We start from the raw sequence: 26,424 nt of genomic DNA, 5'->3' as shown, positions 1-26,424 counted from the left end.
CAGGGAGGATGTGCAATTCCAGTTCTCCTTCTCAGCTGGACCAATGGGGTGCGTGTGCCTTCCTACCTGGAGAGAGGATTCCCACTGAAGTCTGCGATTTCCAGGGATTTGCAGAATTTGATGCTTTCGGGAATTTCTGGAATGTCTGGAAAAAACAGGTGAAAGAACAGAAGAGGCCTGAGAAAATGGGACAGCAGGTAGTGGTGGCAGCACAAGCCCCTGTCAGAGCTGAGGAGCGCTGAGGGCGAGGGAAGGCTCAGCTTCTCCCAGCGCGAGGGCAGGGAGCACTGTGGGCTTGGGGCACTGCTCCTGCCCAGCTCTGCCTCACCGTTGCGGGAGATGTCCAGCTCCACCAGCTGCATGAAGTTGGCCACCTCGGGGGGAAGCCTCTGGATCTCATTGTCGCTCAGGCCCAGCTTGCGCAGGTTCAGGAGCCTGAAGAAAGGCTGGGACACAAGTGACACAAGGGGGTCAGCAGCAGCTCTGGGGAACAGCATCTCCTCATCTCAGAGCAGCCTGAGCATCCATCCTGAGACCCTGCCTGCTCCCACCACCCCATCCCAGCCAGGGGCAGTCACTGATTGATCAGAATCCCCACGAAGGGCTACCAGGGATTCCTGTATTTGCGGGGTGCCCCGATGAAGGCGGGAATGATGAATCTGACTCCATGTTCTTAGAAGGCTAATTTATTATTTTATGATCTATATTATATTAAAGAATGCTATACTAAACTATACAGAAAGGATACTGACAGAAGGCCAAAAGATACCAATGAAAAACTCACGACTCTCTCCAGAGTCCAACACAGCTTGGCCATAATTGGCCAATAAGTAAAAACAATTCACACAAAGCCAATGAAACAACCACCTGCTGGTAAACAATGTCCAAACACATTCCAAAGCAGCAAAACACAGGAGAACCAAATCAGATAATTACTGTTTTCATTTTTTCTCTGAGGCTTCTCAGCTTCCCAGGAGAAGAATCCTGGGCAAGGGGATTTTTCAGAAAATATGACGGTGACAAGGGATGAGTACTCAAGAAAAAAGGCATGAATGAGTTTAGGCTGACCCCTCATTTAGCATCTGGTAACCCCAGTGCTCTCCTCCCTCCTTGCACAGGATACAGAGCAGACATTCCCTGTTTCCTACAATAACAGCTCCCCTCAGGCTCTGAAGCCCAGCACCACTGGGAGGTCACCTAGAGCAGCTTGCAGCAGACACTTGAGTTTGTGAGGCAGGTCCAGAAGGGCCAACAAAGGAGAAACACAAGGAGAGGAGCTGCCCAGAGAGCTGTCCCTGCTGCTGCACACACCTGCTGTGCAGCATGTTTGGTCAGGACATCAGTGGCAGGTCCCCACACCACCAGGGACAGGCTTGTGCCCCTTGTGCCAGGTGGAAAAGGCACAGGTGAGCTGTCAGCACGGCCCCAGGTAACACTGAGCTAGACAAGGCACAAAAATTCCTTTCTAGAAACACCATAGCCATAGGAATGGTGGCTGGAAGGGCCCTCACGACATCTGAATTTTTCACAAAACCCCTTGGGGCTGCCAGAAGTCCATCAGCTGCAGATGGCAAATTCCAGGATCCACCAATCCCTCCTCCAAGTCACCAGCAGCCCCAGCGAGTTCAGTAAACACAATGTACTGTAACTATCAACTGACCACACACTGCAGCTGATTCTAACCACTGCCAGAGGTCAGCTCCTGGACAGGATGGGAAACAGGGCTGGGGTGTTTGCTGCATTTCCTGCATTGTTTCGGAGCACTGGGAATAACAAACAACAATGTGGGGCCACTGCAGAAAACCTCACAGTGACCGAGAACGAACTCGGGTCTGTGCAGCGACAAGCACAGGCCACGTCTAAATCACATCACCCCGAGTTTGTCCTCGGCAGAGGCAGGGAGGGGTCACAGCAGCACAGGAGAGGCAACCCTGGGGTCATCCAGAGGTCCCAGAGCACGGCCAGAGCCGGGGCTCCTCCTGCAGCCTACACTGACAGGGACCAAACCAGAGCAGGCTCTGAACCTCCCTCCTCAGGTGCCTTCCCAGGTGCCCACCTGCACAAGAGCTGCTGGGCAGACCTCCCCAGGAACTCCAGGTGCCTTTCCAGGTGCCATTCCAGGTGCCCACCTGCACAAGAGCTGCTGGGCAGACCTCCCCAGGAACTCCTGGTGCCTTCCCAGGTGCCCACCTGCACAAGAGCTGCTGGGCAGTCCTCCCCAGGAACTCCTGGTGGCATTCCAGGTGGCATTCCAGGTGCCACCTGCACAAGAGCTGCCGGACAGACCTCCCCAGGAACTCCTGGTGCCTTTCCAGGTGCCATTCCAGGTGCCCACCTGCACAAGAGCTGCCGAGCAGACCTGCCCAGGAACTCCAGGTGCCTTTCCAGGTGCCACCTGCACAAGAGCTGCCAGGCAGACCTCCCCAGGAACTCCTGCAGGTACCTTCAGGTGTGGGACCCCCCCGACACCGTGGAACACGAGAGCACAGAGCAGACAAGGGAGGAGCAAACGTAACCCTGAGAAGATGCACAGGGCACAGGCGAGCTGCTCCCCCTGCTGCAGTGACAACCACGAGCTCTGCAGGTGTAACTGGAGCAGTTTCTGCACAGACCCGAGGCTCTGCAGCTCCCAGGCCCCAGCCAGGACACACTGCTGGGCACAGGCGTGTGTCAGAGGGGCACAAACCCCAGCACAGCCCCTGCTGCTGTCCTGCTTCCACTCTGCACAGGGATGAACAGCACTGATGGGAAATTCACACCTTGGATGTCCCAAAGGACCATAACCATTGTGTAATGAGTAAATAAATTTTAAAAAAATAACGCCTCTCACCAGCTCATCACTGGCCCTGTTTAACTCTGTTTATCAAATGCAGGCCAGCTGGGTGAAAAGGAAGAGGGTGAAAGTCTAAGTGACAACAAAGGTCCAGGGGAGCAGCAGTCTAGAGACTTGATTTGCTATTGTTTCTTAGAGCCTTCTCCTAATTTTAGAACGCAAGGAAATTCCAGACAAGACATGGTGCTGGCCTGCCAGAGTCTGCACACTGGAAAATCACCACAGGGGCTGAGCACCCACAGCCCAGGCTGCAGCAGGGCACAGGTAGCCTCAGAACACACGACCACACTTTTAAATGACATTAGGTTTATTAAATTACTAAACCCAGGCTGTGCGTGGTGCAGCAGCTCCCAGCTCCTTCTTTTTTCTTAGAAAGAAAATGAGAAGGTTTCTAAACCCCCTGGCACTGCCAGAGCTGGGCACGGCCCACGTGCAAAACTGCAGGAGCTGCGTCCCACGTGGCAGAATCACTTACACTGGACCTGAATAAAACATTTAGATGTGACAAAAAGTGAAATCAGCCACCAGCCATCAGTGGTAGCCAGAAAAAACAAACGTGAGACTTACAGAGCTTTCGTGCCTGAATGCAGGTTTTATATTTACATTTATGAAAGATGGCAAGAGGATGTGACCAAGAGCTGCAAACGCTGCCTCTGACATGAATTTCCAGGTCATTCCCAGCTCAGCATTCAGGGAGCTGAAGACTTCAGCTCAACAACTCAAGGCTAAGGCTGCACAGGAGATTCACTTGTGACACTTGAAAGTGAGGACAAACTGATTTAAAAATTCTTACCAGAACTAAGAGTGAAACCTTGATTACACGTCTCTGGAGACTGGCAATTATCCCTTTTGCTAATCAAAGCTTACCCCAATTCCCAGAGCTGACAAAGCAAACTCCTGGATTTGGCACCACATTTAATATCTCCAATAAAGGGAAACTCCCCCAACTTCAACGTTTTCTGATTTATAAAATAAAACACCACCAAAACTGCCCAACCCAGATCCCTCAATGTCCAGACTGGACTCGGAGTACACTAAAAATAGAAGTTTGAAGAAGAAAAAAAGGTAAGCCCAATCTCTCCCTGTTTCCTGGCAGCCCAAAGCCCACAAGGGCCAGCACAGATATATTCCACACACAGGAATCCAGAATCAGCACAGGAAGATTCCAGCACATGGGAACCCAGCAGCTCAGAATGTGATGGAAGTTATCACAAACAAACAAACAAAAAAGCTAAAGATTAGGGGGTACCAACGTAATAGCAGCTGGGTGTAACTGGGGGGAAAAGCCTTTGCAAAGCAGGGTGCATTTCAAAGATATTCTCTGTTGAAGCATGGGAGTGTTCACAGGGTAGATAAGGCAGAAAACAGCTACAAAACTGTCCTACAATTCAAATTCAGGGACATAAGCTCTTACAATGTCCAGAGCAGCCACAGTGCAGCCAACTGGACATATATTAAATAGCCATTAATTAGGGACAGGTATAAAGAGTTTGTAAAGAACCATATGCCAAAAAATAAGAAATGCCCCACAAAATGACAACATTGCAAAAAAAAGGCAGAAAACTGTGAAATTCAGGCTCTTCAGCAGGTTTTCAGATGTAACATCCTCCCTCAGCAGGCCCCTGAGAGCCAAAAGCACGCAAGCACATCCAAGTGTTTTCACTAAGTTCTGAAACTAAATTCAGGTACTTCAATTTCAAAAAAGTCAAAAAAGGCAACCTAGACCCATGGATTTTTTCAGCAAAAAGGGACTGAGCTATAACCTGATACAATATCCTTCCAATCCTTTGTATATCACATGAAATAATTCATGTTGGAAGGTACCTGGGAGATCTCCAGCCCAGCCTCCAGCTCAGGACAGGGTCAGGATGAGGCCAGAGCAGGCTGCTCAAACCTTCAACCATAGGGGGATGGCCCAAAACTCCTCTGGGCCCCTGGGGCTCCACCAAATAATGATCCTCCCAGGGCAGCCTCTTGGCTCCAGTGGTTCACAGGCCTCTGTGAAAGCAGTAAAACCCCTCAAACATCCCTCGCTGCTGCTGCCAGTCACATACTGAGTGTGGTAAACATCACTCATCAGACAGAACCAGCAGAATCTGGGGGGCTCCTCATGAGCCAAACCCTGCCCACAATCCCTACACATCCACAAGTCCCACAGCTCCCCTCTGCAGACCTGCCTCTTCCTTTTTGCATCCTGTCCTTGTCCCAGGGTGGGTTTTTCCCCCCTTGACTGGAGAATGGAGACAGCTGGTACTGCGTTTTCAGTGCTGAACTCTGTTTTGACTGGAAGTTATGCGATGGCAGTTTTGGGATGCCAAACCATAGAAAGGTTTGGGTAGAAGGGGACCTTCAAGACCACCCAATCCCACTCCCTGCCATGGGCAGGGACAATTTCCACTATCCCAGGTTGCTGCAAACCCCATCCAACCCAGCCTTGGACACTTCCAGGGATGAGGCAGCCACAGCTGCTCTGGGCACACTATGCCAGGGAACAATTGCCCACCCTCCTAGGGAACAATTCCTTCCCAATATCCCATCCAGCCTTGCCCCCTGGCAGTGGGAAGACATTCCCCTTGTGCTGTCACTCCAAGCTCTTGTGCAAAGTCCCTCTCCAGTTTTCCTGCAGCCCCTGTAGGTACTGAAAGCTTGCACTAAGGTCTCCCAGCGCCCTCTCTTCTCCCAGCTGAACAATCCCAAGTCTCTCAGCCTTTCATCACTGGAGAGGTGCTCCAGCCCTCTAATCATCTCTGTGGCCTCCTCTGGGCCCGTTCCAACTGGCTGATCTACGCCGGAGTGAGAAAGGATGAAAGCCCCACGCAATTATTAGTGAGCCTCTTGATCCAGAGCACTGCATTTGGCACCAGCTTATGGACGAGAAATACCCAGTGCTGACAGCAGCATCACACGGTGACAGCCAAAGCTGAGCCCAAAATGAGCCCTCCCAGGTCAGACCTGCAGCAGCCAAGCAGAGCTCACCCTCAGAGGGGAGGCCAGTCCTGCCCAGGAACATTCCCACACCCCACACCGGGGCTGGGCTGGGCTTACCCACAGAAACAGGAACAGGCTCAGCCGGTTTGGGAAACCGGCCACACTGGGAGCAGCACACACAGCCTCCCCTGGCAGACTCACCCCTGGCTCCTGCTGAGCAGGGGAACACCTGGGCAGCGGGGCAGCCCCAGGCACCGATGGCTGACCCTGCACACGATTCTCCCTGACAACACCGGGATGCCCAACACCCACTGGCAGAGCTTTCCAGCCAGCAAGAGGCACAAGCAGCAAAGTCCCTGCCCCGGGGGAATCACGAGGTGTGCCTGTACCTCAGCCAGGGCAGGGCACAGCTCCAGCCCCACAGGAAAGCAGAGTGCTCCCAGAAGGAAGGAGATGCCCACCTGAGCCAGGAACAACCCTCCACCCTCATAACCCCAGCGTGGCACGGTGGGCCAGCAGCAGCACAGACGGGTGGCGCTGGAGGAGGCACTGGCCAACACCAGGAGAAGGAGATGAGCCACTCCTGAGCAGGGACAAAGGACCCCTGCACCCCTTCCTCATTCCCTGCATGGGGAAAAGACTGTCCTGCTCCAAACCAGCCACCTCCTGCCCTGCCCAGAGACCTGCACCTGTCCTCAGAGCCTGGAGCAGCACCAGGCAGGCGTCCCAGACCCCTGCACCCCTTCCTCATTCCCTGCATGGGGAAACAACCTGTCCTGCTCCAAACCAGCCACCTCCTGCCCTGCCCAGAGACCTGCACCTGTCCTCAGAGCCTGGAGCAGCACCAGGCAGGCGCCCCAGGCCCTGCAGACTCCAGAACAGAGCTGCCAGGCACGTCCAGACAGCAGGGGAGGTTCTGGAGAGCCAACAGCTCCAGAACTGCAAAGGTGCAGGTGGAGGAGGGACAGGCTGTCAGGGACAGCAGATCCATGCAGATCCATGCAGGGGGTGAGGCTGGAAGGGCCCTCTTGTCCCAGGCAGTCCAAGCTCTGCTCAGAGAAAGGTCAGCTACAGCACCTGGGGCAGTATGTGCACCCACAGTCATGTCTTGTGACATGCACACACAGCAGTCACACACATGTACACACACAGCAGAGTCACATGTGACATGTGTACACACAGCAGAATCTCTAAGGGCCTTCTAAGCCCATTCTCTGTCTTTAAGGAACCATCTGGAGCAGCTTCCACCCCCTCTCTGCCATGACCAAGCCTTCAGTTGTGTTTCTCCAGCTGATGTGACATGTCTGTGAAGCTCCCAGCAAGAGTGCTGAGGCTGCAGCAGAGCCCCAGGACACGAACAAAGGGCTGCTGGAGCTGTTAGGTGATCTAAGAGAACCACAGTGTCTAGTGATGCCAGGAATTCAGACACCACCCCCACGTCTCCCTCCTGCTGCAGCGTGATGCTTGGCAGAGCCTTGGTCCGCCCCCCACTCACTCATTCAGTCAGACCAAGAGGTGGAAAATGAAAAAAGGAGAAAGGACAATGGATAAAAGGCTCAGGACAAACCCTGTGAGCCACCACTCAGCTATGCCGTTTCCCAGAAATGGCAAAATCCCAAGGGCGGGCCTGGAAAGCCAACCATTAGGATTAGGGACAGAGAGGCAGCCTGGCTCTGGGGGTGACAGTGCTGGGCCACCACAGCCACCCCCACGCTGGCCCAGGGGGCTGCTGGAGCTGCTCAGGCAGGAGGGGAGAACAGGCTGCAGTCCTGGAACACCCTGGGCAGACTGATGGAGTACGGCAGGGTCAGAGCCACTGAGCTCCCCTGGCAGCCTGCACAGAGCCCTGTATCCATCCCCTGTGCCCACAATGGCACCACGAGCCCCGGGTGCTCCTGTCCCACCTGCAGGAGATGCATCTGCACTGCCAGGGAAACAGAGAAAGAGTCTGGCACCTGGAAAACACCTAGTGTGTCTGCATGCGGGCTGATCCCCCCTCCCAGGTCAGCACCACCACTCTTTTCCTAACCTTTGTTTTCTTGAAGCTGCACAAAAAAGGGTTTCTGGCTTAACCAAGGCTAAGCTCCAGCTGTCCCTTCACCTGTGCCTAATCTCATAATGCCATGGGAGGGGAGCCAGGACATGGGGGGGCCTTTGCTCCCTAGCATCACCTCATGCTCCCCATCTTCTCACCTGTCCCAGAGCCATCCCCATCCGTCAGGACACAGAGAGGAGGACAGACAGACAGCTGGGCTCTCCACCAGTTTCCATGGAGAAGGAGCCATGCTGTCCTCTGCACAGACAGCTCATAGAGCTGCCTTGGCCCCAGGACCCTCCTGCCAACAGCAGACAGGAAGGGGGGGCTGCCCCGTGGCCCCAGAGGCTCTGGGGACACTCTTCCCCTCAGCCCAGCAGGCTTCGGGCAGGTTTCAGTGCAGCACCTCAGAACCTCTCCAGGTAACAAACAGCAGCACTACTGGAGCAGAGCAGGACACGTGCCAGGGGAAGAGGAGTCAAGCACCAGCTTAACCACAGAGCCACAGCAATGTCACACTCAGGCCAAGGGCTCTGAAAGCAGGTGGTGACAGTTTACACAGCTGGAATCAGGAACAGGCTCTACACCACAAGCACAGTCTTGGCTCTGGAATGGGACAGAGACTCTGCTTTTGCAGCCAAAACCACTGTGGTTATCCCGGCTCTGCTGCCCAAACAGCAGAGCTCAGACACCTCCTCTCTTGAAGGTGTTCTCTCCTCACAAGGGGCACTATTTATCAGTGTTGGTGCTTGGCACCAATCAACAGTGGACTCAAACTGACTGCCACCATCAGTTTGTTATCCTACAGTGCAAAAACCTCTCATACCTTCTCTGTAAACTTCCCGGGCAGCTCCACACAACATTGCCTCCTTCTCTCCTTCCCTCTTCCTTCTGCAGGACCAGCTAACTCCTTCCTGTCCCTTACAGCACATCCTGACCCTTCCTCCTCACAGCACAGCCAGCAAACTCTGACTCTGATGGACTCTCAACCAGCTAACCCCCTCTTTTCTAACACCCATCCTTACTGGACATAGCTGTGACCTATTAAGGGCCAGGCTGCTCCCCCTCTTTGCTAATTAGCACAGCTGCAATTCATCAGGGGTGAGACTGCCTTCAGCACCATCTCTATTCTTTCACAACCCGTTCTCCCACACTCCTCTTCCTCAAAAACAACCTGTGACAACCCCAGACACCAGCCCTGGGCCAGCAGTGCTGGTAACAGGTGATTTTCTTCAGGGACCAAGCACCCCAGCAGTGCCTGCTGTGTGACCACTCCTCTAGCACGAGCTAAGGGGCTCCAAGGCAGAGGTTTTCCAATTCTTCCAACCCTGGAAGTACCCATGCTAAGGTGCTCCTCGGTCTCCTCACCTCTCATTTCTCTTAAGAGAATTTACAGTCCACCTGTCCAGCCCTGCTAGAGCAGTCCCTGCCTCCAGCAGGACAGCACATGTTTAATTAAAGGCAGGATCAGACCGTGCAGCAGGAAAATAATTACAATGCTCCTCGTGATTCACGAGCAAGAGGGCCTGCTCCCCATGCCACCACAGGCTGGGCTCCTAGATGAGTTCTGAGTTTGTCTCCAGGCTGGATGAACGCATGGGACCCTGCACTGCAGGCAGGAGGTGTCTGTCCATCCATCTCTCAGCAGTGCAACACAGCAGCTCCTCAAATGCTGGCAGCAAAACCAGCTCATGTACTTGAGCCCTGTGTTTCATTCCCATTTTCCTGGTTAAACATGGGCTTGACATCTTCCTCCCGTCCCTCAGGAAGCAGAGCTGCTGCATGCTCCACAGCTGGGCACTGGGACACCCAGCCTGCCTCAGGCACCTACAGGCAGGTCAAGTGTGAAGAGACCTGGGGCCCCTCCTTCCACAGGTGTGCTGAGACATCTCACACCTGTGCCAGTGGCTTGTCTCTGGGGGAATCCAGCCTGGGACAGAGTCAGGAGCTGGAAGCAGCAACTGCAAAGCAGAACAGCCAGGAGCTGATCAGCTGTGAGGTTAAACCTGGCACTGCTCAAAGGCAGCATGGCACAGGTGAGGCCACAGAATCAGCCAGACCTGTGTGCCATGGCTGGGCAGCACAGGCCCAGCTCCAGAGGCTGCACAGCTCCCCCAGCAGAGCAGGACTCACATCCAGCAGAGCCCAGTGCCTCCAGGTAACACCAGCGCAGCAAACCCAGGAGACACCTCTCCCTACAGACAGAAACCAGGAAGGCAATGGCCGTTCCCAGAATAGCTCAGTTCAAGAAGAATCACGGAAATCTGATGAGGATAACTGAGTTAACATGAGCTGAGGTCAAACAAGCTGTCACACTGCTGAAGGGTGGGAACATCAGTGCGGAAGAGCAGCCACTACCCAGCCCCAGGGGCACCCTGGTGGCACAGGGAGGACACCACAGCCACCGTGCAGGTGCCCTTTACCCGGGGACTTGGTCTGAGCCACCTCAGGCAGTGGACACAGACCAGCTACCCCCCACCACATCTTCCCAGCTGCCTCCCACCCCGGCAGGGCTTCCTTCTCCCCTCTTTACAGTCTTTACAGCCAGATCCTGAACTAGCTCCAGGCTAGTGAACTCTGGCTGCAGGCACGTGGTCACCAACACCTGAAAGGTGGCAATTCAGGCAGTTCAGTCCCAAAGAGACACTCTGGCATGGCAGCCACGCTCAGCTCTGCAGTCAGAGCCACAGCATGGCATGGAGGAGAGGATGGAGAGGACACTCCTTGTGTGCCCACAGCAGGAGAGGCACGGAGGGGCTGGCGAGGCGGGGCAGGGGGCACCCACAGGAGTGGCCCCACATGCTCCTGCCCACACCGGAGGCAGCAGGAGGAGCAGGGCAGCCCCAGCAGGCTGCTCCCTGCCAGCCTGACACAGCCCCACACAGCCCTCCCCTGCAGCCCGGCGGATTTCCGACTATTTAACCCCGTATCGGGCCCTGAGGAATGCACTGCGAATATCCAGAAGTACTCAAGGGCTGGGAATGCATTCCAGCAAAGACAAAGCGAGCTGTCTGGGAGCCAAGCCTCGGCAGCTGCTGCTGCTCAGGCACTGCAGCAGGCCTGAGGAATGCTGTCCCCTTCAGAGGGGCCAGGGCAGCAGCTGCTGGGCACACAGCACACAGCCAGGAGCAGGGAGCAGCCCCTGCTCCAGGTGAAACAACAAATCGGCCCCAGAAAGGCAGTCCTGAGCCAGAATTCAACCCAGACACCACAATCAGCATCCCACTGCTGCCGCGGCTGGGAAGTGATGGATGCTCCCACGCTGATCTGATCCTCCACACAAGGCAGCAGCAGACTCTGGCTGTGTGAAGAGGGGCCCCCAGCACCACCCCAGCACTCACAGCCTCCACCTTGGTCTGTGCAGTGGGATGGGGCAAGAAAGGAAGAACCAGAACTGCCTGTGGCAGGCACAGGGCATTCAGGGGCACTTTCCATTGAAATACTGGAATATATGAAATAATCACGGCACTGAGTGCTGTGGTTTAGTTGACAAAATGGTGTTCAGTCAAAGGCAGGACTCGATCTTGAAGGTGTTTTCCAGCCTCAATGATTCTGTGACTACTGCAAATCATTACTCTGGAGAGAGCCGTGGAGATCATCTCAAGGAGAACATCCTGGGTGTGGGTGAAGCAGCCAAACCCAGCACACCCCAGGTACTACCCAAGCACCTCTGCCCCTTTCTGATTTGCCTGATCTGCCTTCCCTGGCACCCCGGCACCTCAGGAATCACCTCCTCCCATTCAGCCAAGGGACACCATCCACTTCTACACCACCCTCTCAGCAAAGAAGGGTCAACTTGCAATTACAAAAAGCAATTGACTGATCTGTAATGCTATTAGCAAAGGGAAAAATGCCAGAAGTTGTATTATACAAGAACCTGTTGCAATTGTTTCCAATCAGATTGTGTTTTCCAGAGGCAGAAATCAAAAGTAGGTTTATCCAATAGATACATTTCCAGCACAGCGAGGCACCTTAAACCACCAAAAAACCCCAACAAACCAGGTCTAACCCTGAAACCAGGCATCCAAAACAAGGCAATGAGACCAAGCCCAGCAACTGGTGCAAAGTGGGGGACACAAGGGTAGCCTGTATCCTGGGGGTGCAGGAAAGCACATCTGGGGGACTGGAGAAGTCTTGAGAAGGAGTTAAGTGTCCTGAAACACCTCCCCTGAGCAGGAAGAGGACAAGGAAGAAAGTGCTGGAGCAGCTCCCAGGGGAACAGCTCAGACATACACCAGTAAATGTCCTGAACCAGGAACAGAACGAGGAGCCAGAGCCCACAGAGGTGCTGTGATGCCACATCCCCCTGCTCAGACACCAGTAAATGTCCTGAACCAGGAACAGAACGAGGAGCCAGAGCCCACAGAGGTGCTGTGATGCCACATCCCCCTGCTCAGACACCAGTAAATGTCCTGAACCAGGAACAGAACGAGGAGCCAGAGCCCACAGAGGTGCTGTGATGCCACATCCCCCTGCTCAGACACCAGTAAATGTCCTGAACCAGGAACAGAACGAGGAGCCAGAGCCCACAGAGGTGCTGTGATGCCACATCCCCCTGCTCAGACACCAGTAAATGTCCTGAACCAGGAACAGAACGAGGAGCCAGAGCCCACAGAGGTGCTGTAATGCCACATCCCCCTGCTCAGACACCAGTAAATGCCCTGAACCAGGAACAGAATGAGGAGCCAGAGCCCACAGAGGTGCTGTGATGCCACATCCCCCTGCCCAGCACACAGCACCCCTTCCACCCACCACGCTCCCACCTCTGCCTCAGCCAAGCTCCTGCCAGGGAGATGCCAGAACAGGGCCCCAAAATGCAGGAAACACACAGAACAGGTCAGAGCAGAGCTGAAGAGGTTAACCCAGCCCTGCCCCTACCTCCAGCCATCAATGAACTAATTCTCCCTGGCAGATACTCAGCAGCAGCCAAAGAGAACCCGAGACACCTGGGAGGAGCAGGCAGGGCCTCTGCAATGGCACATCCAGGCTTTAGAGAGAGCCCTGGGAACGGAAGCTGGGGCTGGGGACCTGACCCAGGCAGCAACCACCCCCAAGAGCAGCAGGAATCCAGAGGGGCACACCAAACCCAGCTGGCAGCAACACACACGGGGCAGGTGGTACATCACCCAGCAGAGACCTACAGAGAGGTTTGTAACAACCTGGGATGGACTGAGCAGGTGCTTCCACCTCTGACCTCCCTGCTGCAGGTATCAAACCAGTGCCAAGGAAGGGCTGGTGAGAGGCAGAGCCATTCCAACCACGGCCACCTGAATTTCCATCCACTTTTTACTCCACTAAACCTCTCCACTGCCCAGCTGCCTCTGCACCTCCTATTCCATGCACCTGAACCCCCTCCAAGGCCCGAGCTGGTGGGGAGACAGGCTGGCAGCACACCCACACCTGTCCCACAGAGCTGAACACACCTCAGAGAACTGAATGTTAACAGTCACTTCCCTTTCACACACCTCAAGCATAAAATCCACCTGCGTGCCTCCTTCCTGTTAGTATATCCAAGAACTGCACGTCCAAGAGTTTTATCAGCTATTTTATCCATGACTGAGCCTGTGTGTGGCTGCTGCCAGCCCAGCACAGATCCCACGCCTCTGCTGTCACCAGGGGAGGGTGCAGGGGAGATGGCCTGCACTTACTCTAGCTCCTGGGCAGTAGCAATGCAGAATACATGGCTTTTGGAGAGACAGACACACATCCAGCTGTCCCAGTAACCCACAGGGCTCCTGAGCTCCTGCAAAGCACCGAGAGCTGTGCTGGCTGAACACGAGTCCCACAGCCAAGTGAAACCAGTTTGTTGGCTGGTTTTGTTAAACAAATGCAGCTGCAGCTCTGACACAGCCTGGGATGGAAAGAGCCACATCCAAAGCAAGAGGAGGTGCCCACCCCACATCAAGCCTTGGCAGGCTCCAAGGCTGGCTCCACGGAGCATTCCTGGCTCCCTGACTTTCTCAGGGAAGGGCTATTAATACAGAGGGATTAGAAAGAGAAGCTTTACTCTTCCATGGAAGTAAATAAACCCCAAGATCCTCCTTACAGCCTTCACATGCCAGGAAATTAAAAGCTGCTCTTAATTAGCTTTGCGAGGCCCCTTTTTGCTTTGGGAGAGTGGCAAGCATGGCCTTGAGCTTCTCCTGGGTGCAGTGGGATCCTGATTCCCGAGGGGAACCTGGCTGCCAGTGGGATCCTGGCTGCCAGTGGGATCCTGGCTCCCGGCTGCAGCGGGATCCTGGTTCCTGGTGGGATTCTGGCTCCCAATGGGATCCTGATTCCCAGTGGGATCCTGGCTCCCAGTAGATCCCGGCTCCTGGGTGCAGTCGGATCCTGGCCCCGGTGGGATCCCAGCTCCCAGTGGGATCCCGGCTCTGGACATGGCACGGGGACGCTCTCACCCCAGGCCACGGCAGCCAAACAGGAGGAACTGCTGAAACCCGGCCAGTTTCAAAGGGCCTTGCCACGATGCAAACGGCAACAAGCCCCAACAGGGCAGGGCCTGTCCTGGACACAAATGGGCTCCTCTCCCCAGTGCCTCCCACAGTTTCCAGTGCAAGGGGGTATCAGCTCACTGGGCAGTGAGAAGAGTGTTTTCTGCACTGGGCTCAGTTTATCATGGGAGCTGCAGTGAGGAACTGCAGCCCCTACATGAGAAAAGCCTGATGCTTTTCTCTTCAGCACCACCGCTGCCAAAAGCCCTGGGACCACAGCCAGCCCTGGGGACTCCCCTCTGCAGAGCCCACAGCCCCAGACACTTCCAGCCCAGCACGGCCCCGGAAGGTGTCCAGCAGCCTGTCCCTGGGCACACTCAGGCTGACACACCAGAGCTCCGAGGTCTCCTCCCTCTGCTCAGACTTGTTCAGGATTTCAGCTCCTACTCAGCTCCACCCTCTTGTCCTCCTACACCAGCTCTGCTCCACCTAGGCTTCCTCCAGCCTCCCTCTTGCCTGCCCATACTCCAAACTGGAGCACTCCTCCAAAAGCACACAAGAGTCTCTGGATCCTTCTGGGCTGTGACCGGCTCCGTCTGCTGCCTCCGAGTGCTCCAAATTCCATGGAATGCGTTCATTCCTTCCTGGTGAGTGAGACCTGTGCTTCTCAAGTGCTCAGGAGTGGCCTGCATGACTGAGGTGTTACACAGCTGTACTTCCAAAACCCTCACCACCAAAACTGCTCTCCACTCCGCTCCTGCAGAGAACCCGCAGGCACCACTCTCTGCAAGATGGGCACAGCAGAAGTCAGCACAGAGCTGGTCTTTTCCACCTCTGGAATTCAGACACCCTCGTGGAAAGCACAGGGGAATTTATCATTTTCCATTAAATAGTGTGGTATCGCCCTGGCAGCAAAACCCTGCAACGGGGCAGCAGATGCTCCCACACGGATTTAATCCATCCCTTCAAACTGCCCAAGCACAGCCACCCTGAGGGGAAGTTTAGGCTCAAAACAGGCAAGTTCCCACAAGGGACAGGTGGCAAAGAAGCAAGAACAGCCAGAAGAGGAGCTGGCACTGCAGGATGGAGAGAAAAAGAGGCCGAGTCCTGCAGCTGGGAAGGGAGAAGCGAGGAAGGCACAGCAGTGTCGCTCAGAAATCCCAGAGATGGGCAGAGCATCCCATGGGATCTGGAGCACAGCAGCAGCACAAAGGGCACTGGAAATCCTGCAGAGGAAAACGGTGCCACAGAAACGATCCCATGTTTCTGAAACAGGTGAAATAAGGACACAGAAAAGCCTGTCTGAAACACCCAGCTGGTGCTGGCTAAGAATCCCTCAGAAGAGGAACCATATAAACTCAGATAAACCAAATAAACTCAGGGATTTTCAAGAGAGCTGCTTGACCTTCCCAAGCCACCTCTCCAATCCTTTCACCTCAAAAATCACCTCCACAGGGAAGTCTTTCCCTAAAAGCCCTGCCTGTGCCCTCAAACACAACCTTGCTGCCCAGGGCTGTGCGTGCTCTCTCATTCCCACTTTTGTGACAGATCTTCACAGGCACATCCCTGTGTCCTTCATTCCTTCTCCCAGGGAATGGGCATGTGCAGCCCCTCCTGTGAAACAAGCACGCTGCCCTTTCCCCACCTCAGGGTAAGCACAAACCCTCCTCCCAGGGTCTCTTTCCCAAAAAAGCCTTGTTTCCATCAAGGGCTCCTCACCTGGAGAGCATCCCCCTGACCCAGCCAAAGAGCTTTCCCACCACCATCCTTCAGGGACAGCGTCTGCCTACACCCAGTGCTCCCACCTTCCCTCCTCCTGGTGGAAGGACAGCTTATTTTCAATTTCCATCACCATATTAACCTCATACCACACAGATTCCTCCTCCTGCCTTAGGTGTCTGTCCCTGCCAACAGGAATATCCTCAAAAAACGCCCTTCCTGCAGTGACCTGTGTGCCTGGGACCAAAGGCACCTCGGCACAGCGCAGGGAACCTTCAGGACACACACTGGGTCACACCTAAGCTGGGTCAAGCCTGCTTCCTTGTTCCACCACCTGCAGATCTCCCTCACGTGCCTCTGGAGCAGCCACAGGGAACCTGGAGGGGCTGGGAAGGGCAGGGACAGTGGGGACTCTGTTCTCTCTGCCCAGCGTGTCTCCAACCTCTGGCATCCCCAGCTCCCTGGCTGCTCTCAGGAGCATTCAGGGCTGCTCTGCTTGTCTCCCTTCAGGTGATGCTCACCTGCCTTGGGAGGGCACTTAGGCCTGGCTGGGGACGGGCTGACACCTGGATGGCCACAGAAAGCCCTGGGCAGCTCCAGACAGGGCTTGGGAGGAAGACAGTGAGTACAGCAAAGCCACACTCCCTCCAAGCCTCTCCCAGGAGGGAGTGCAAACACACAGTGGGGTCGCTGCAGACCCTCATGTTCGGCTGTTTTCTCCTTCCTGAACTGCTCCAGCTCTCTCCTGAGCTCTTGTTAACCCACAGCACTGTTATGCTATGTGCCAAGTGGTTCTGCAGCTCAGTTAAACTACACTTTGCATGAAAAATGATGTCATTAGCTCTGAACTGAGCCCTCTTTGGTTCCACTGAGAGCTCTCCTGCAAGCAGCAGCAGCATCAGCTGCTCCCTGTCCACTCTGGGCCACCATTCACCCTCCAGGCCCTGCCATGGGATGGGGAGTGGCTCCACATTTCACCACCTTTCCCAGACAGATGGAGACACCCTGGAAGCCTTCACCTCCCTTGTGCAAAGCTGTTATACACCGGGTCTGGTCACAGCCCTTGCTGCTCCCCATCCTCTGTCCTTCTCCTGACTCACTCCATCTCCTGAGACCAGGGGACCAGGGTCCCACTGCTCTGTTCCATTTGTTCCTCTCACAATTCTTTGCCAGGAGGGTCCAGAAGGGGAGCTGACAGGCCAGAGAGGCGCCTGTGAGCCCAGGACAGGAGCTCAGATGCTCCAGGCTGAACAGACGCCACAGCTCTGTGGCACAGAAGCTCTTTGGGAAGCTCAGGAGGGCACTGAGGGCTCGCACACAGCGCCTGCCATCACAGGCACGATTGCACCCACACCATTAGAGTATAAAATCTGCATTTATAATCCAAAAGATGCTCTTGCAAGCTCACAAACCCCAGTGTGTCGCCGTTCCAGGGGTCCAGTGCAGCACGAGGCCAGGCTGTGGCTGTTCAGCAGGGTACACAGAGCTGAGAGCACAGGTTCTCCATCAGCAGAACCTTCACAGCAGGTTCTCCTCCATGGGTGTGTCACAATCACCTCCTCTGCAGACAGACTTACACCCAGTCCCAGCCTGCCCACAACACACATTTTCCAGCGGTTCGGGAGATCTCCCTGCCTAAAGCACAACAAGATGCTGAGCTACCTGAGAGAAGGGCTGGGAGTCTCTCACTGGTGTCTCCACACCTGAACAAGCTCACACTGAATCCCACAGGCAGCCCAGCTCACCAGGAAGAGATGAGCAGGAAAGACAAAACAGAACCCAAAAACACCTGAGCAGGAACTGCTGCTTCCACACAGGAGAACCTTCTCAGGTGTGGATGCACCAACTGTGTGTTTGTATGCTCGAACAAAACTGAACCAAACCACTCTGGCCTGAATCTAAACTGAGTTTCTGCTTTGTAAGGGTTTATTTTATCTAGATTTGATGGCAAAATCCATAACGTGTCAGTACTCAATAAAAACCTTGAAAGCTAATGACCCACTTCTCATTTTTTTTTAATAAACACACAACTCAGTCAGTATTCCCTGAGGAGCATCTCTCCAAACACAGGGCAGCCCAACACCTTCTCTGTCTGGCACAGGCAGAACTTCAATAACTTTCAAAAATCACAGTTTCCAAAGGGGATACACAATAAAACTTCCTCTGGAGTATCCCACGGCCCGGTTACTGTCTCCAGGCCTTTTCCTTCCCCAGAGGCAGGCTCAAATTCCCAGCTGCAGGACTCCAGGCAGAATGGGAACACCGTGGCTTGGCTTCCTGCTGGATGGTACTCCAGGACGAGCCACGAGAGCTCCCCTGTCCCAGTGCCCTGCCCTGCAAAGCAAACCCTGGGCAGGCACCTGATGCTGGCCCCAGCTGGCAGCAGCAGATCTCCACTCCTGTGCCCCTGCAGGGATCACGGCGGCACGGAGCAGCACACGGGGGCTTATCCTGGCGCTCCTGTGGGCAGAGCTCTGTGCTGAACAGAACAGAAGCTGCAAGTGCAGGCTGCAGCCCCAGATCACGGAATGGGCTGGGATGGAAGGGATCTTAAAGATCACCCAGTTCCACCCCTCTTCCACAAGGGGAAGTGCATATGGACAGGTGTCCCTGGCCATGGGCAGGGCCACCTTCCACTGTTCCAGGCTGCTCCAAGCCCTGTCCAACCTGGCCTTGGACACTTCCAGGAACGGGGCAGCCTGGGTAGCCTGTGCCAGGGCCTCACCACCCTTCAGGAAATAATCTTTGCCCAGTAATGCCTTGAACCCTGCCTTCTGGCAGTGGGAAACCATTCCCCCTTGTCCCGAGTTCCCCTCCAGCTCTCCTGGAGCTCCTTTAGGCACTGCAAGGGGCTCCAAGGTCTCCCCAGGGATCCTCTTTGTGAGGCCAAACACCCCCAGCCTGTCCTCATGGCAGAGGTGCTCCAGCTCTTGGAGCATATCTGTACCCCTATGATCATAACTATAAAGCAGTTCTATCACTTTTCATAAATTTAGGTGACACTTTTAGCAGCTTACTGCCTAGACCAGAGTATTTTAATTCACGCCGTGCTTGGCTTGGCAGCGGCTGTGACTGTCACAGGGCTGATGAGCCGGGTACAGGATCACCCCAGCAGGCAAGGGACCCCTTAATCCCAATAAGCCGGGTACAAGATCTCCCAGGAGAGCAGGGGACCCCTTCATCCCGCTGACCCGGGTACAGGATCTCCCAGGAGAGCAGGGGACCCCTTCATCCCGCTGACCCGGGTACAGGATCTCCCAGGAGAGCAGGGGACCCCTTTATCCCGCTGAGCCGGGTACAGGATCTCCCAGGAGAGCAGGGGACCCCTTCATCCCGCTGACCCGGGTGCAGGATCTCCCCGGCGGGCAGGGGACCCCTTCATCCCGCTGACCCGGGTGCAGGATCTCCCCGGCGGGCAGGGGACCCCTTCATCCCGCTGACCCGGCTGCAGGATCTCCCCGGCGGGCAGGGGACCCCCTCATTCCGCTGACCCGGCTGCAGGATCTCCCCGGCGGGCAGGGGACCCCTTCATCCCGCCGGCCGGCAGCCCGGGGCCGCTCCCAGCGGAGGGGCTCTTCCCCGGCCGCGGGGGCCGCACGGAGCCCCCGGCCCAAGCGCTCGGTGCCGGCCGCGGAGCACGGGGAGGGCTGGGCCGGGCCCGGCGGGGCGGCGCAGGCCGGAGCGGCCCCGGGCGGCGCTCGGGAGCGGCGGGGCTCACCTTGGGCAGCTCGCGGAGCTGGTTGGCGTCCAGCAGCAGCTCCTCGAGCGAGCGGCTGTAGCGGTAGATCTCCTCGGGCACGGCCTGCAGCGAGCAGTGCCGCCGGTCCAGCGCCTCCACGTGCCGGTTGCAGCGCCAGAGCGGCGGCATGCAGCGCAGCATCGCGCCGGGCCGCGCCGCCACAGCACGGGCCGGGCCGGCCGGGACCGCCCGGGCCGCGCCGCCACGGGACGCGCCGGGCCTGCGGCAGCGCCCGGATGTGCGGGGGCCGCGCCGGGCCGCGCCGGGCCGGGCTGCTCCCGCTGCGGCTGCGGCAGCGCCCCCGCCCCGCTGCGCTCCGCTCCGCTCCGCCGGCCTGGCCTGCAGCCGCTCCCGGCCGCTCCCGGGCCGCGCCGCCCTCCGCGGGTGCGCCTGGGAAACGGAGTCCCGGGAAACGGGGTCCCGGGAAACGGAATGCTGGGAAATGGAGTCCTGGGAAATGGAGTCCTGGGGAACGGGAAAGGGAGTCCCGGGAAAGGGAATGCTGGGAAATGGAGTCCTGGGAAATGGAGTCCTGGGGAACGGGAAATGGAGTCTCGGGAAAGGGAATGCTGGGAAATGGAGTCCTGGGGAACGGGAAATGGAGTCCTGGGAAACGGAATGCTGGGAAATGGGAGTCCTGGGAAATGGAGTCCTGGGGAACGGGAAACGAGGTCCCGGGAAAGGGAATGCTGGGAAATAGAGTCCTGGGAGACGGGAAAGGGAGTCCTGGGAAAGGGAATTCTGGGAAACGGGAATAGGAGTCCTGGGAGACGGGAAAGGAAGTCCTGGGAGCGGAATGCTGGGAAATGGAGTCCCGGGAAATGGAGTCGGCTCCGCCCCGCGGCACCGGCGGCGCTGGGCGGGACCCGCGGCGGGCGACGGCGGCTCCGACCACGGCAGCTGTGGCCGCACCGCCTCTGGCTGCTGTATTAATGTTTTATGTGTTATGTTAGAAAGTTATGCTGTGTAAATTTTCTTAAGTAGGGTGTTAAATACAGTTTTAAGTTATAACATAATGTTAAAATAGACACTGTGCTATGTAAGATACTTTTTTTTAAAGAAAGGACTTGCACCAAACAGCAGCCACAGGACGCCCGAAATCTGTCAGAGAAAGAGAATTTATTGCTCCATTATCAGAAGAAAGGAACTTCTTCCCGCCTCGCTCAGCCCTGAAGACGCCATCAGGATTCAGAGGAAGAAGCTGACACTGCCCAGAGAGAATCCTTTGTTGGAATGGAATTCATGCATCATGTGTGAGGTGTATGAATATGCAACAGGCTGCTGCTTTTAAGGGTTAATCCTCTGTTCACTGTGTCCTTTTTCGAGCTTATTTTGCCCAGAAAAGGCACCCGGACTGTCAGTAACTCTTTGTTCTTATTGCCTCTTATTGTCCTGATCCCAGTTACCCAAATTTTTATTACTCTAATTATATTGCTATTTTTATAGCCATTTCATTACGATTAAACTTTCAAAATTTTGAAAACAAGTGACTGGCGCTTTTCACAAAATCCTTGCCTCTGAGCTGCTGCAGGGCCTGCAGTCCTCCCTGTTCCATGCCCACTGCTTTCACAGCCTCCTGGTTGCTGGTGAGGAACTGGTGGGGAACTGTGAAGAACTGGTGAGGAACTGGTGAGGAACTGGTGAAGGTCTGGGGGAACTGGTGAAGAACTGGTGAGGAACTGGTGAGGAACTGATGGGGCACTGCTGAGGAGCTGGCGAAGCATTGGCGAGGCACTGGCAAGGAACTGGTGGGGAACTGGTGAAGAACTGGTGAGGAGCTGGAGAAGCACTGGTGAGGAGCTGGTGGGGAACTGGTGAGGAGCTGGAGAGGCACTGGTGAGGAACTGGTGAGGAGCTGGAGAGGCACTGGTGAGGAACTGGTGAGGAGCTGGACAGGCACTGGTGAGGAACTGGTGAGGACAGGGATGAAGCCACCGGTGTCACCAGAACTGGCTGGGGACATGGATAGCCCCGCAGGGGGGACACTGGACAAGTCCCGTGGACACTGGACACACCCTGTGGACAGTGGACAAGCCCCGTGGACACTGGCCAAGCCCTGGACACCCTCCCGAGCCATGTTGGGGTGTCAGCACTCACCTTCACGGGCTGGGGAGGGAGGAGCACACTGGAGATTTTCTTCTCTTTTTGTTGTTTTTTTTTTTTTTTTCTCCCTTCCTGTACTTTTCCTTCAAATTATGAAAATGGTTCTTCCTCAATCCATGAATTTCCTTTGCATATCTCTCCCCCTGATCCTGCTCTGGCGACTTTGGGGCCAGGCCTGCAGTGACAGCACAGGGGGATGGTTTCCCCCTGCCAAGGGGCAGGGATGGGTGGGATTGGGGAAGGAATTGTTCCCTGGGAGGGTGGGCAGGCCTGGCAGCTGGGGCTGCCCCGGATCCCTGGCAGTGCCCAAGGCCAGGCTGGACGGGGCTGGGAGCAGCCTGGGACAGTGTGAGGTGTCCCTGCCATGGCATGGAGTAGAATGAGGTGAGCTTTAAAGTCCCTCCACCCCAGCACTATCCCAGGATCCCATGGTGATGTGGAATGAGAAGTCCATTTCAGCTTTTTGCCACATTCTGCCTGCCTCTTCCATCCTTTTTTTTTTTCCCTACCTCTCTTAGCTTTTATTTCCCAGTTTTCCACCTCATGTTACAAGACTCCTCTTCATTCCTGCTGATTTTTTGCCACCATCTCTATGAAACTGCAAAGAGCTTCTTTTTATTTCAATGCCCACCTTTCCACACATCCAGTTCCCCAGGTTTTCAAAGAAATAAAATAATAAATAATAAAATAATCCTTAGCTGTTCCAGGTACGTGAATTCCACAAAGCCTGCTAAACTCAGCCCAGCTCGCTGCCCTGGAGCTGGCATCCCAGGAGAAGCTGCAGGCTGGGAGACCCAGCTGAGTGACCTTCAGGAGCTGCACAGCCCCTGCCTCCTGCCTGGACCAAACTCACCCTGGATCCCTGCAGGGGGATCTGGCCAGGCTGGACGGGTGGGATGGGATCCCTGGGATCCATGGGATCCGTGGGATCTGTGGCATCCCTGGGATCTGTGTGATCCATATGGGATCCATGGGGTCCGTGGGATCTGTGAGATCTGTGGGACCAGTGGGATCTGTGGGATCCACGGGATCCCTGGGATTCGTGGGATCTGTGGGATCTATGGGGTCTATGGGATCTGTTTGAGCTATGGGATCCATGGGATCCATGGGATCGGTGGGATCTGTGGGGTCTGTGGGATCCCTGGCATCCCTGGGATCTGTGGGATCCCTCGGACCTGTGGGGATCCATGGGATCCGTGGAATCTGTGGGATCCATAGGGCCCCTGGGACCTGTGGGATCCCTGGGATCCCTGGGATCCCTGGCCCAGGTCAGTGGTGTGGGGGTCAGCCTGGCCGAGAGCTGCCTCCTGCCCTGGCCTCACGAGGACCCCTGGGAGGCTCCAGGCTTGGGACAGTGGCTGGGAATCTGGGAAGGGCTCTGGGGTGCTGCTGGCAGTTTGCCAGGGGATTCAGAGTTTGCCAGGGAATCCAGTCAGCCCCGAGCCGAGTGGGGGCGGCTGGGACCGGCAGGAATGGCAGGGAAACTGGCACTGGCGGAGCAGAAACGGGCAGTGAGAGAGCTGGGGCTGCTCCAGGAGCCCGGACAGTTTGGGAGCATGGACAGGGGGATCCCTGCTACCCCAGGACCCTGAAACAGGGACCCTGGACAGTGCTGACCCCTGGGACGCCAGGAGTGCCAAAGTGGGGAGCACAGAGAAGGGGAACCTGCGGGATTGCCAGGAGCCCCAGCAGCCCAGAGAGAGGGAACACCAACACAAACTTGACCCGCAGCCACCCAGACTGGGGGGGCGTCCAGGAGCCCAAAGTGGAGCGACCAGAGAGGGGAAAGCCAGGGCTGGGTGTTTTTGCTGCATCTTGGTCATGTGTGTATTTTGGGGGACTGAATCTCGGTGTTTTGGAGGTTTTTATGGGCAGCAGGTGCCCAGTGACTTCTAGAAATGGGCTTGGGCAGGAGGCACCCCCTAACCCAATGTGCTCATACATTGTATTTTTCCCCAGACCAGGATTTCTCATTCCCAAATCCTGGCTGGATGGAGGAGGAAGCTGTGAGGAAGAGGAAGGAGCCCAGGGACACTCAGGCAGGCGAGGAGGAAGTCACTGCCCCTCTCCCCCTCCCTCCTGCTCCATCTCCCAGCCCCCATGTGGAACCTGGCTGGGGGGATCCCCCTGCAGGGCCCCCCCGCCGCCCTCCCCTGTGACCTCAGCTCATCTCCATGGACACAGCTCAAACACACGGAGCCAGCCAGCAGCACGCCGGGAGCCGTGGGGCCTGGGAAAACCTGGGAGCAGGGAAGGTCAGTGCCCTAAAATACCTCATTTTATAATCCCAACTTCGTCCTTTTCCCATGGGGACGTGGGAATTCTCTGAGCCTCACACATCCCCTGCACCAGCCCCCTGAAATTCCCCACATCGCTGCAGCCTGGGCTGGGATTTTAGTGGATTCATTCTGTTTTTCACTCATCTTCTGGCCAATCCTGAAATTATTGCTTTAAAAGTGTTTAAAAACCTGAATCTCATTAAATTAATGCTGAAAAATATTTTTTCAAAAGAGAATCTACTGAAATTGGGGTGTGAGATACTGGTTTTGGACAGGAGATGCTGGTTTGGGATGCAGCTGCCTCTTCAAACACTGGAATCAGTGAGGGAGGAATGGGGCAGAATTGTACTTTTTTGTCCAAACTGCAGGAATATCCCAACACTATATGGCAAAAAAAGAGAAATCTTTAAAAATGTGCAGCTTTGTTTTTCTCCTGAGGCAAATCAGGATGGGAAATGCAAATCCAGGAATGGCACCAAATAATTTTGGGTCAAAAATTTGAGCTGCTGGAGGAACCATTTGGAAACTCAAGGGCAGGACTGGGGCAAAAATGTTCACTTTGAGCCGGTTCTTTTTCCCCTCTGTTTCAGTTTCACAGTTTGATTGGGATATGGCATCCAAAACAAAGAAGAGCAAGGATGAGGAGGCACCCCAAGAAAGCAGTGAGACAGAGGACCCTGTCCGGGAGAGGAAGCTGTACCTGCAGGAGGAATGCAGGATCCTCACAGAACACCTGGACACCTACCTGGGAAGGGCGGAGCAGCTCCTGCAGGGCAGCAAACGCCTGGAGAAGGAAGCCCAGCGCACTCAGGAGCAGAGCCAGTCCTACCTGTGCTGCGGAGCAAAGCTCAGCCAGGACCCCCCGGGCATGGTCATCACCCTGAACGACCAGAACTGCCGAGACCTGGCCCAAATCCAGGCGCAGAAGGAGGAGCTGGTGCCGCGCTACGCTGGCAAGGAGCAGGAGGTGCGGAGCGCCCTGGAGGACACGGAGGCCGAGGCCTCGCGCCTGGACACGGAGCTGGAGCAGCTGGAGCCCTACAAGGAGCAGAAGGTGCAGGCGGAGCAGAGGGTGAAGGCGCTGGAGAAGGAGCTGCGGGTGACCAGGATCCGCTGTGCTGAGGAGACCCACGCCGTCAGGAGCAGGTTCCTGCAGGAAAAGGCCGACTGCGAGCAGGAGCTCCACCGGAGGATGCAGCAGCTCACCTGGGGAGCGCAGGAGGTGGCACTGAAGGCTCTGATCCAGCACGTGGAACAGGTGAAAGCTGAGAACAGGCTCCTGCGCCATGAGCTGCTGGGGCTCCTCCAGCACTGCCAGCTCCTCAGGAACGCCAGGATCCAGCTGCAGGACCAGCAGGAGCAGCTGCTCCGGGAGAACCGCTGCGCCCAGCTCTCGCCAGCGCGGCGCCGCAGGGACAGCCTGCCCTGCTTGCCCGTGAGGGCAGGCCACTGACCCCAAACCACCCCAAACCACCCCAAACCCTGGCCTGCAGGAACCAACAGGGAAGCAACCAAAGCCTTCTGGCTGTGGGAGCACTGAGGGCTTTGAGCTCTTGTCACAAGGATCCATCAAATACATTTATTGACTAGATCCATACTGATGTTCTCCCTCTGTCCCAGGGAGGAGGTAGCTGCCCCAGCCCTGGGAGGGCTCAAGGCCAGGGTGGGATGGGGTTTGGAGTAGCCTGGTCTGGTGGAAGGTGTCCCTGCTCATGGCACTGGGGTGAGACAGGGTGGAATTTTCTGGAATTTTCCAGAATTCCATGAAATTATGGTTCTCAGTGCAAATGGCTCCTGTGGGAGAGACCTGTGCCCACAGCAGCAGCAGCTCTTGGGCTCTGCAGGAGGGAGGTCCCAGGGACCCTCCCCGGGAGCTCTGATGCCACTGGGAACAGGTAGGATGGAGCTGGAGCTCTGCTCCTGGCCCTGGCTGAGCTCCAGGTGTGAACTGGCAGACCAACAGAGGCTTTCCTGCTCAGTCCCCACGCAACTGCCAGGGAAAAGCCTGGTGATCTACTCACACACACAAAAACCCTAAAAACCCTAAACTCACACACACAAAAACCCACAGCTGTAAACTGAGGTGATTTCAGCCATCTCCAGATTTGGCTGCAGGTGAAGTACTCTGGAGCACAGAATCCCAAAATCCCTGCATCCCAAAATCCCTGCATCCCAAACCCCAGCTGCTGCAGACACAGCATCCCAAAATCTTGCATCCCAAAATCCCTGCATACCCAAATCCCAGCTGCTGTAGGCACAGCACCCCAAAATTGCAGCATCCCAAAATCCCTGCATCCCAAACTCCACCATCCCAAAATCCCTGCATCCCAAAATCCTGGCATACCAACATCCCA

The 26,424-nt window shown here is 55.9% G+C and overlaps 2 protein-coding genes across 24 annotated transcripts in view; one reads left to right on the top strand and one right to left on the bottom strand.

The window, feature by feature from the left end:
• Nucleotides 1-20,023, bottom strand: part of SCRIB (scribble planar cell polarity protein) — a 114,321-nt gene extending 94,298 nt beyond the window's left edge. For 6 of the 23 annotated variants that reach the window (XM_038126324.1, XM_038126293.1, XM_038126368.1 and 3 more), the window contains exons 1-3: nt 19,668-20,021; nt 329-446; nt 67-145 (exon numbers count right to left, since the gene is read on the bottom strand). In XM_038126324.1, coding sequence (XP_037982252.1) covers nt 67-145; nt 329-446; nt 19,668-19,829 — 359 coding nt within the window. In that variant the 5' untranslated portion in view covers nt 19,830-20,021. Of the gene's footprint in view, nt 1-66; nt 146-328; nt 447-19,667 lie in introns of all 23 variants that reach the window. The other 17 variants (XM_038126403.1, XM_038126445.1, XM_038126429.1 and 14 more) reach the window with 8 other exon arrangements.
• A 3,337-nt stretch (nt 20,024-23,360) lies between these two features.
• On the top strand, nt 23,361-26,107 carry CCDC166 (coiled-coil domain containing 166). The gene is made up of 3 exons (XM_038128517.1): nt 23,361-23,614; nt 23,756-24,046; nt 24,661-26,107. The coding sequence occupies exon 3, from the start codon at nt 24,681-24,683 to the stop codon at nt 25,521-25,523; it is 843 nt and encodes a 280-aa protein (XP_037984445.1). The 5' UTR covers nt 23,361-23,614; nt 23,756-24,046; nt 24,661-24,680; the 3' UTR covers nt 25,524-26,107.
• The last annotated feature ends 317 nt before the right edge of the window (nt 26,108-26,424 follow it).

Source organism: Motacilla alba, chromosome 2 (genome assembly GCF_015832195.1).
Source record: "Motacilla alba alba isolate MOTALB_02 chromosome 2, Motacilla_alba_V1.0_pri, whole genome shotgun sequence".
NCBI classification, from domain to species: Eukaryota; Metazoa; Chordata; class Aves; order Passeriformes; family Motacillidae; genus Motacilla; species Motacilla alba.
The sequence above is the reverse complement of the archived record's forward strand: the minus strand, read 5'-3'. Positions and strand labels throughout refer to the sequence as shown.

Bases quoted from the DNA above. Each gene is read 5' to 3' on its own strand.
- CCDC166 (XM_038128517.1), top strand. From the start codon at position 24,681: ATGGCATCCAAAACAAAGAAGAGCAAGGATGAGGAGGCACCCCAAGAA.